Here is an 11,294-nt window from a genome sequence, read left to right on the forward strand (position 1 = left end):
AGTCCAGCCTGGGTGACAGAGCAAAAACCCTGTCTCGAAAAATAAATATATTTGTCTTCTCCTTAAAATTGGGCTTAATCCTTTGGCACCAGGATAAGTGGAATAGGGGTAGGCAGGTTAAATAAAAGGCCTTATGAAAAATCTCCATTTAAGATCTGTATAATTGAGCCTTTTTTCATGCAGTAGGAAGTCAAGAGAGTCTTTTCACCTCTTACCTAACTATGTAAAAAGGTATATTATTAGTTAAACAAGGCACACTTAGAATGTCACCTATTTGAAATGTTGAATTTCAGGCTCCTTCTTTGGTGCCTCCGGTGATTTGAGCATTGAGAGGAAAATCTCAGCTTTCAGGTTTCTGTGATCCTGTCTTGCTCCATCACCTGCACCTGGCCCCCAGTAACACCAAACTGCAGGAGGAATTGCCGTTATTTCTCGAAACCTCCTCAACCCCTCTAGCTAATTAGTTGCTCTCTTCTCTCTGTTTGCATATCATTCTCTGCATACTTCAAGTAAAGTAAATATCTTACTGTTAAACGCAGAGCTTTCATGTCTTTCACTGTAAGTCAGTGTGCTCCTTGATAGCCCTTGCTGGGTTTCATTTATTCATTTGTTTGATCTCTGGAACTATCTTAGGTGACTGATTTGGCACTTAGTATTGGTTGTATTAATAAATGTGACTCCTTGATATTTGGAAATGAAATTTTTAAAATTCTTTAAAGGTGATCCTAGACCTTGAGGAAGAAAGGCAGCGGCATGCACAGGATACAGCTGAAGGAGATGATGTCACCTACATGCTAGAGAAGGAAAGAGAGAGGCTGACTCAACAGGTAATTAAGGTAGAGGGATTCACAGTAGCATTTGCCTGGAATCGCATTTCCCAAAAATTATTTTGCAGGATGCCAATTGGTATTGTTCAAAAAAGGGGCTTTGTGGTCAAATAAGTTTAGGAACTACTGGATTAACCAAAGTTAAACAAGTTTCTAACTTAGTTAGGATCTTTAGTATGCAGAAGCACATTGTGAGTCTTGAAGAACAAGATAGGGTATTCTGTATTTAGAAAATCCATGGTTTTAGAAAATCTTTTATTGGCATAGATCCCTCACTGTGGGACTGTTGTTCCATAGAACACTCTTTGGGGAATGGTAACTTACGGCTTGTAGCTCTCAATCTTTTGACTTAAAACCCCCAGTAAGAAATGATATTTTATGTCACAACCCAGTATATGTAGACACACACAGTTATGCGTGAAACAAAAATCTCATGAAATGATATATAACCCCTGCTGCTACAGTACACATTGATGTTTTCTATTTATGTATTTTTTTAAAATTCTAGTCATGGCTCAATTTGTTTCCCCATCTGCTAATGGATCTCAGAGTTTGAAAAACACTGAGTTTCTTCAACCCTTACCTTCTCACAGAGAATCTCTGCCTCAAATAGGGTTGGGAAGACAATTAAAACAGACTATATTTGTGTAAAAAATATGATTCAGGCTGGGCACAGTGGTTCACGCCTGTAATCCCAGCACTTTTGGAGGCCGAGGAGGGCGGATCACCTGAGGTCAGGAGTTTGAGACCAGCCTGACCAACATGGAAAAACCCCATCTCTACTAAAGATACCAAATTAGCCAGGTGTGGTGCACGTGACTGATCCCAGCTACTTGGGAGGCTGAGGCAGGAGAATCGCTTGAACCCACGAGGCGGAGGTTGCAGTGAGCCAATATTGCGCCATTGCACTCCAGCCTGAGCGACAGAGCAAGACTCAGTCTCAAAAAAAAAGTATGATTCAAATGCAACTGTTTGTGTTTGTTTGTTTCTAAGACCCAAGAAAATTATTGCTGAAACTTTAAAAGGTTTGTTTTCAGCAACATTCATCACAAAATGTGGTTGATACAGCTTTCTGTTATCTTGTTTTGATTGGTTCTGATGCTCTGCACATACATGAAACGCAAAGATACATCATATTCCCACTAATCACTCCAAGACAGTACAGGAACTAGAAGTGCCTCCCAAATCATCAAAGAAAGATTAAATCATAGTGTGTGCATTTTTTGTTAGGTGTTCTAAAACTTCAGAAATACTTGATCTAAGCACTGTGATATGCATGTTAATCCTGTATACCAGAGAACAGCTAACAAAGACACTCTCCTTGATCATAGTTTTTCAGTATATCTCTCTTTTCTTTTTTTCTAGTTGGAATTTGAAAAATCCCAAGTGAAAAAGTTTGAAAAAGAACAGAAGAAGCTCTCTAGTCAGCTGGAAGAGGAGCGCTCCCGCCACAAGCAGCTCTCATCCATGCTTGTGCTTGAGTGCAAGAAAGCCACCAACAAGGCAGCCGAGGAAGGACAGAAGGCAGGAGAGCTGAGCCTGAAATTGGAGAAGGAGAAGAGCCGGGTGAGTAAGCTGGAAGAAGAGTTGGCAGCTGAGAGAAAGAGAGGTTTGCAGACTGAGGCCCAGGTAGAGAAGCAGTTGTCAGAGTTTGACATCGAAAGGGAACAGCTGAGAGCAAAACTGAACCGAGAAGAGAACCGGACCAAAACTCTGAAAGAAGAAATGGAAAGCTTAAAGAAGATAGTGAAGGACCTAGAGGCTTCCCACCAGCACAGTAGCCCTAATGAGCAATTGAAGAAACCAGTAACTGTGTCCAAAGGCACAGCAACTGAGCCTGTCATGCTAATGTCTGTGTTTTGCCAAACAGAGAGTTTTCCAGCAGAAAGAACCCATGGGAGCAACATAGCCAAGATGACAAACACTGGGCTGCCTGGTCCTGCCACTCCTGCTTACTCATATGCAAAAACCAATGGCCATTGTGACCCAGAGATACAAACTACCAGGGAGCTGACTACAGGCAACAATGTAGAAAACCAAGTGCCTCCACGGGAAAAATCTGTGGCACTGGCCCAAGAGAAACCAGTGGAGAATGGTGGGTGTCCTGTGGGGATTGAGACTCCAGTCCCAATACCCAGTCCACTGCCTTCCAGTGGGAGCTCACTGTCTCCCAGCAGCACTGCCTCCTCCTCTCTAACATCCTCTCCTTGCTCTTCGCCGGTACTCACTAAGCGTTTATTAGGGTCATCAGCTAGCAGCCCTGGCTACCAATCATCCTACCAAGTAGGGATCAACCAACGGTTCCATGCAGCTCGGCACAAATTTCAGTCCCAAGCAGATCAGGAGCAACAAGCCAGTGGCCTACAAAGCCCTCCATCCAGGGATTTATCCCCCACCCTCATAGACAACTCTGCCGCCAAGCAGCTGGCCCGAAACACAGTCACTCAGGTGCTCTCCAGATTCACTAGCCAACAAGGGCCAATCAAGCCAGTCTCTCCCAACAGCTCTCCCTTTGGCACAGACTATCGAAATCTGGCCAATACTGCCAATGCAAGAGGTGACACAAGCCATTCACCTACTCCAGGGAAAGTGTCCAGTCCCCTGAGCCCCCTGTCTCCAGGAATCAAGTCCCCAACCATCCCCAGAGCTGAGAGAGGAAACCCTCCACCCATCCCACCCAAAAAACCTGGCCTCACCCCTTCTCCATCTGCTACCACTCCACTGACCAAAACTCATTCCCAGGCAGCCTCTTTGACCACCACAGAAGACCTTGCCAGCAGCTGCTCTTCCAATACTGTTGTAGCAAATGGTAAGGATGTTGAGTTACTTTTGCCTACCAGCAGCTAGTCCCTAGGAGGGAGTCTCCACGTTTGACATTCCATCAGATTTCGTCCAAGAGCTCAGTCAGACTTTTGAGTCAGATTATGTTATTTATTTTGATAGTGACTGAAACCATCTGTATAATACATTTAGTGTATTTCACCATTTTGTATTTTTTAAGTAGAAACTGAGTAGTTTGGATTTTTATGGCTCACATCTTTTTACTGAAGCCAGAAAGGCACCTCAAAGATGTCTCAAGCTCAGCAGTCACCGTCATGTTGTGATGAAGAAAGCAAATCACCAGGTGGTGATTTGGTATCTATTTGGGAACTAAAATCATTCAACACTCATTTTGAATTATGCAGAAGTGGTTCATGCAGATTTTTATTCCAGATGAACATGTTTTAAAAGTGCCTGAAATATGACTGCCATATGAATGTGATTCTGCAGCAAAAAACACAAAATGGATCATTTAATTGCAGAAAATGACATCCTCTGTGAATTTTGAATGTTAAAAACCAACACTGCTTTTGATTCTCTTTTAATGTTTTAATACAAGCTTTGTGTTCTGAAACAAGGCTGCATATGTAGAATGGGAATCCTTCTAAAGGTGGGTGTGAACTCACCACAAGCTGAGCTTTATAGAGCCCTTGAGAAACCCTCCTGAGAAAATCAGTTGGGGTGCTGATTTTCTTGTACTTTTGAAAAATTGAGTCACCCCCAGTTTCCTGCATAAGTTCTTGAACAGAATGAAATCACATCTCCATTCAAAAAATGTCTCAGACATCTACTGTTGTGTAAGGAACTTCTGATTCTGATTGCTGTTACTTGAATAGGAAATGGTTACTCATTCTGTATAAAAGTTTTGCAACAGAATGAAATTTTTATTCTGTAATCAAAAAGCAATAACTTGAAATTCACTCTTTGTAATATTGTAAGTCAGAATTATACAAGTTTTACCAAATTGTTACACTTATTCTCCAAGCTGCCAGAACCTGGTATCTGTATCTCTAAAACCAAATTAACTTTTGCTTAAATGGGAAGTATACATAGATCTGTACAGAAACATTACCCCTTTACATGTTTAACATACACACACTTAAACACATAAATATTAGTGTGATTATATCTTTGGAGTTTGCAATATAGCATAAAGGACAAGTAGAACTGCACATTAAGATTACCTACCAAAGCAACTAGATGTGGCTGGGACGCAATCAAAGGAGGAGTTTTGTCCACAGGATGGTGGGGAAATTCCAAATGAAGCCCAGATCTTCAGTATCATAAAAAGGCAGAGCTGGCCAGGTACAGTGGCTCATGCCTGTAATCCTATCACTTTGGGAGGCTGAGATGGGAGGATCGCTTGAGACCAGGTGTTCAAGACCAGCCTCATCAACATAGCAAGAGCCCATCTCTATTAAAAATAAATAAATAGGCAGAACTAAACTAGCCCCAGTGTCACAAAACTCAACTGGTCATATAAATGAGTGAAACAGGCCTCTCAAGCGGTGTAAAACAGCTGGGAGTAGTGGGAGCTGTGGCAAACTGAAGTGCCCAAGCCCCATTTAAAAAGGGCATCTGTTCAGCTCCATCTGCTTGCTGCCATGCAAGAATGCTAAACCAGGATAACCAGTTCTTCACATTTTTTGAAATCCAGATTTTCATGAGAAACATTCTCATTTTTAAATATCAAGAACTGATTTTAAAATGTTTAAATAGTGCTGGTTAAACAAACACTTCTGCAGCTGGATTTAGGTTGCAAGCTGCCAAGTTGCAACCTCTTTCATTCTAGAAACTTCTGTCATTTTCATCATAGCAAATCTATGTGGACAAAAGCCTCCAAACTTTCCAACTGTGTAGGCCAGTACAGCTGGCAAGGTTCATAGAATATAATGACTATCCCCCTCTGCCAAATAAGACTATCCACAACCCAGCTCAGACACAGTGGTTATTTGGATTTTGTGTCCATACAGGGGAAGCCTTGGTGTCCTCACATACATTCTCCTAGCCAACATCTATCCAGCAGCCCTGACCTCCTGCTATAATTTAAGTCTATTTCCTTTTAGTCTAATAAGAGTTGATAGTAAAAAGGCAGGTGATGGAAATCAGTGTATAAATCACAATGGAGTATATTGGCGACTCCACAGCTTATAGTTTGATAAAGGCAAATACGTGAAAAATAAAAATGCTACTAATGCCCCAAGGTGTCTATCAAAATGATGTAGGAGGTATCTTAAACTGTCCAAAGCAATCATGCATTGAACTTTATAATTATAAACTGTGCAGAGCCAAAATGAATAGTGTTGGTAAAATAGTTAAACTTTCTAAACTGGAGAGGAGGCTACAGTGCCAGAGAGTTATTGTCTCTTTTGCTTTAAATGGTAATCTTAAAAGTTGCATTGTGCTCTTCCTTTGTTTGGGGATAGATATATATATAGAGAGATACTATAAGGAAGTTTATTTCTTAGGAAGTGCACTGAATAATGCATTTCTTTTACAGTGTAATATGGGGGTGGGGATATGCAAAAGAAATGTGTATTTTTGCTAGTTGCCTATCTTCTGAGATAAATAAGCACAATCTTGCAATGGATCCAATAACCCAGTTAGGTATTATAGATTAGTATTTAAGTTTGCTGTAGATTGTGTGTGTGTGCTAAGTAAAAGTTCCATGATTCACAATTTTAGTATTAACCCATGTTGCAAAAGCTGTTACTGGCCAACAGATTGTAATGATGTGTACCATATAACACAAGCATTAACTAGGCATTAACGTTTGTAAAGCCAAATACACCATGCAGAAGTCTTCATTTTTATAACAGACTACATTAAAACAAGTTAAATTATGCTGTTTGGGGGGAAAATAGTCTTGTTTGTACAAAGTGAAAAATGGCACAATTTGGGCATATTTTGTTGGGAAGAGGGGGTGGTATAGAGGGAGCACTTGACTGTGGCTTTGACAAACCAAACGAAGTCAATGACCCATCCAGGTTAGACTCCCTAAGGAACTAAAACATTGATTTTCTTTAGAGTCTTAGAGCTGGAAAAAGCCTTTACAATAATCCAGTCTGTGATTTTTTAAACCATTTGGTGGTTCTGGACCTTTTTGAGAATCTTAGAAAAGACATAAAGTTTATCCCTAGAAAAATGAATATGCCTATATGCAAAATTTGTTTGATGGCTTCATAGGATCCAAAGACCCTGAAGCCATCCATGGCTCATGTATTCTTGCTTAAGAAAGCATAGTCTTGTTCTGCCCCCTCATTTTACAAATGATTAATGCAACCCTTTTCAACTACTCCAGTGCTGTTGCTGCTGCAGTGTTAGCAAATGCAAGCCAGACAGAAGCACTTGAAAATCCTTTGATGTACAAAAAATGTTCAAACAGTGTGGATGTTTACATATCTGATGTTGCCAGCATTTAAGCCAATTAATGATCATTTCAACAAATACTAGCTATATCCAGTTTCCCTTAATAGCCTGTCAGCAGTGCTGCCTTGTCAATTTGTGTGCGTGTGTGTGTGTCTGTGTGTGTGAATTCATAAGGAGTGCTTCTGATGCGTAGTCCTTGAAATGGAACTTCAAATGTCTTTCGAAACGCTGGCTTCAAAATAGGATGTGTTTTCCTAATGAATCAGAAGTGGGCAGTGAGCATTGTTCCACAGGAATAATTTTTAATTTAATTTCTATCAAACTAGTTGAGAAATGAGAGCCTGTCCACCCACTATTTGTATATCAATGGCCAATTCATTAGTAAAAATAAAGGAGGAGAAAGGAGACTGGAGTAGTGGTTCTCAAACTTTACTGTGTGTTAGTATAACCTGGGAAGCCAGGTAAAATAAAGATTTCTGGAGATTGGATCCTCTGACTAGCTGATGCAGCTAGTCTGTTTTGAGCAACAGTCCTTCGTAGCCCTTACCTGTTCTTTCACAACAACTTGCTATTTGCCTCTGACCCAAGGAAATGTCTTAAGCTCCTGAAACTGGTTTGGCAGAATGTCAGTGATATTCAGAGTCAAGAGTGCCTACATATGAGTACCAAGCACCATGCTAATTATTTCACATACATATTACCTTATTAATCCTCACACGGGTGCTGTATGGTGTTATTATCTCTAGTGTAGTGATGAGGTAGTTGAGGGTAGAGATTTGTACAAGCACCCTCAGCATATGACAGCCAGGATTTAAATCCTAGTGCTTTGTTCTTTCACTACCGGTATTTCCCAAATGAGAGTCTCCTGGAGCTCTTGTTAAACATACAGATTCCCAGGCTCCTCCCCTGGCGATTCTGATTTCAGCAGGCTAAGGTGGAGCTCTAGATAAATGTCTTGGTGATTCTTCAGATAGAGCAAGTTTAGAATATCCTGCAGGACACCATACTGCTCCACAGCCCCCCCAGAAATGGATCATCGGACCTAACCAATGCCAGGAGACCTGCATCAGGTCAGATAAATGGAACAAAAACAAAGCATCATTAATTCTCCTCAAACAACATGTTTTTTAAGTATCTAAGATGAACCAGAAAGCAAGGTAGTTACTAAGAAAGATACAAGTTTAATCCTGTTCCCTGCCCTTAGGGTACTCACAATCTAGTTGAGGAAGCAAAACATTAACAAAATGATACATAATGAGTCCAGAGGCAACAGTTTGATAGAATAATGCAGGCGAGCTTTTAAAAACCATAGGGAGGGCCAGGCACCGTGGCTCACGCCTGTAATCCCAGCACTTTGGGAGGCCGAGGCAGGCGGATCACGAGGTCAGGAGAACGAGACCGTCTTTGCTAACACGGTGAAACCCCGTCTCTACTAAAAATACAAAACATTAGCCGGGCATGGTGGCGGGCGCCTGTAGTCCCAGCTACTCAGGAGGCTGAGGCAGGAGAATGGCATGAACCCGGGTGGCGGAGCTTGCAGTGAGCCAAGATCACACCACTGCACTCCAGCCTGGGCGATGGTCGAGCAAGGCTCCATCTAAAAAAATAAAACCATACAGAGTCATTGAAGGTGGTTCTGGTGAAAGCACTCTGGTAGCTCAGAGGTAACACAGCTCTTTATGGGCAGGAAAACGTTAACTAGAAAGGGAATTAATGTCTTTTCTCCTCTCTCCAGGGCATTATTTACCTGGAGTTCTGTAACATGTCCCTGTGCTTGTTTTTTGTTTTCACTGGCTTGTCTTGATTCTAGGATAAGGTCAGAGGCACAGGACGTCCCCAAGAGCTGAGTTCTGTTTCAGGGAGACTGACAGACACCAGTGAGTGCTTTCTGCAAGGGTTGGGGCTGACCTAAGAAAGAGCTCCCAGGTCACAGCATTCTGCAATAGATTGTCCGGTAACGTGTAGGGAAGATCTAGGAACACGCAAAAGGCAGTTTGAAAAAGGACCTGGTTGCCAACATAGCATATTACCCATCAATGTCCTCTCCTACCCATTTCCCTTCTTCACACCCTCTAAATCTCTATAAGCAAATGAGGGGAATGCAAACTAAGCTTTGAACAGAATCAGATGAGTCCTTCTGGGACACTGGCAGAGGACTTACTTCTTCCGAAGGATGTGGCAGCAGCTTCTCCCAATAGTGGTAATGTTTGTTTCACTGTTAGACTGGAGCACAAGGAGCATGCAACATGTGGCTCTGTCCACACCACTGTGAGATTGTTGGTTCTGAGAAATTACTGGGGGAAGTGTTAAAACAAGATTGGCCTTATTTCTGGGGAGTCACCTGTTTAACCTGACAAGAATCCTACTCATTAACTCAATGTGTGAGACGCTAGGATGTGCCACATGGGTTCCCCTTCAGGAGTGAAATTTAATTCCCTAGGTGCAGGGAATGCTGACAGTAAGTGGCCCTCAGATATAACCCCTTATAGGAATTGCCTTCACTGAAAGAAAATCAGCTTGGACAGCTCATATATTAATACAAAGACTGGGCATGGTGGCTCACACCTGTAATCCCAGCACTTTGGGAGACTCAGGCAGGCGGATTGCTTGAGGTCAAGAGTTCGAGACCAGCCTGGTCAACATGGTGAAACCCCATCTCTTATTTCTATTAAAAATACGAAAAAAAAAAAAAAAAAAAAAGCCAGGTGTCATGACACACACTTACAATCCCAGCTACTTGGGAGGCTGAAGCAGGGGAATCGCCTGAACCCAGGAGGTAGAGGTTGCAGTGAGCCAAGATTGTGCCACTGCACTCCAGCCTGGGCGACAGCAAAACTCTGTCTCAAAAAACGAACCAAAAAACAAATTCAAAGACTAATTGATGTAAAGTTTATACTGACCCTCTTGTCCCAAATTAGGAGAACTCCGAAGGTTCATCTCAGCTTCAAAACCACCTGAAGAGTTGCCTAAGACCTTTATTGAGACTATATTGCAGATCATCTTCTCCCTCTGCCCAATCCTGCTTCCATTCCCTAGGTGTGGATCCCGAGGGCATTCCCAAGTAAGCCGCCTCCATCATAATCTCCATCTCAGTCTACTCTGTTCCTTTGGTCATGATGAAGTCCTCTAAAGAAGGAAGGACACATTTTCTGAGTATTTATATAGTGCCAAGCTCTCAATCAGATATTTTACACGTTACTTCATTTAATCAACAACTACTAAAAGAGGCAGATAATCCCTATTTCACAGGTGTGATCATTAACCCCTACTGAGACACAGTAAATTGCCCAAGGTCCTACAGCAAAGCAGAGCTGAGATTCAGTGTTAGCTGGGATTCCAATCGTTGAAACCCTATTTGGCTTTCAAGTCCACTCTCTTTCTGCTGGCCACACTATAGTATCAAAACAGTAATGATACATTTGGGGAGTTTTGAATATTAGCTTTTTGTCAGTCAAATACCCAAGTATAGGCACACTGATCAGCTAGCTTTCTTTGAGACCTTCAGCCAGAAACAAGATACTGAAGGAACTGGGTTTTGGTGCAGAGAAAGGAAAAGGATGATTTCCCTACACACATGGAGTCATGAGATGTTAGAGCTAGAGGTAATCTTAGAGACCCTTAATTCTAGCTCCCTCATAATCTAGATGAGGAAAATGAGCCCTAGAAAGGCCAGGGCACAGGCCCAATTGTACCTGTCTAGTTCACAGCAAGGCCCGGCCTGTAGAGAAAGTCTGGCTCCCTCATCCTGCCTCAGCCAACTGCTCCTCCCTGAGCTGACCTGAAACCAGCAGTTCCTAGCCCAGCCCTGGCTGCTCCCTGGAGCACTCCTTCCCTCTCACCTGCTCTACCATGTCTGGCTTTGATCTTGTTCACCTGGGCTGCCCCATATTCCAGGCCTAGCCCTCTGCCTAGGGCTGTCTGCCTGCCACACTTGTTGCCACAAAAATCCTGTCCCCGTGTCTCTGAACAGGTTTGACGGCTGGGGCAAGGGTAGGAGCAGGGAGGGTGGTGGGGCTTCTCCTCCCACGCTGTGCCTCCATCTGTCTAGAACCAGCTCTGGGAAGCACTCATCAGGCATGTCTTGCTCCTCAGGTCAGGCATGGACAAGATGCCACCAAAGTCCTGAGCATCTAGCCCCTCCCTGCTCGGGAGTCTGACTTGCCACACCTGCCTGCAGAGGAGGGAACAACTGAGTGCTTGAGGGGAAACTCCTCCTCCTCCTCCTCCTCCTCCTCCTCCTCTTCCTCTGAGACCTTCCGCACCTGAACTCAAACATAC

At 42.8% G+C, this 11,294-nt stretch overlaps 1 protein-coding gene across 3 annotated transcripts in view; it reads left to right on the top strand.

The window, feature by feature from the left end:
* Window positions 1–9,676, top strand: part of CTTNBP2NL (CTTNBP2 N-terminal like) — a 70,674-nt gene extending 60,998 nt beyond the window's left edge. The window contains exons 5-7 of one of the 3 annotated variants that reach the window (XM_012000737.1): window positions 720–827; window positions 2,193–3,636; window positions 8,827–9,676. In XM_012000737.1, coding sequence (XP_011856127.1) covers window positions 720–827; window positions 2,193–3,636; window positions 8,827–8,831 — 1,557 coding nt within the window. In that variant the 3' untranslated portion in view covers window positions 8,832–9,676. Of the gene's footprint in view, window positions 1–719; window positions 828–2,192; window positions 7,354–8,826 lie in introns of those variants that run through there. The other 2 variants (XM_012000735.1, XM_012000736.1) reach the window with 2 other exon arrangements.
* Window positions 9,677–11,294: the final 1,618 nt, after the last annotated feature.

This window comes from Mandrillus leucophaeus, unplaced genomic scaffold (genome assembly GCF_000951045.1).
Source record: "Mandrillus leucophaeus isolate KB7577 unplaced genomic scaffold, Mleu.le_1.0 Scaffold64, whole genome shotgun sequence".
Lineage (NCBI taxonomy): Eukaryota > Metazoa > Chordata > Mammalia > Primates > Cercopithecidae > Mandrillus > Mandrillus leucophaeus.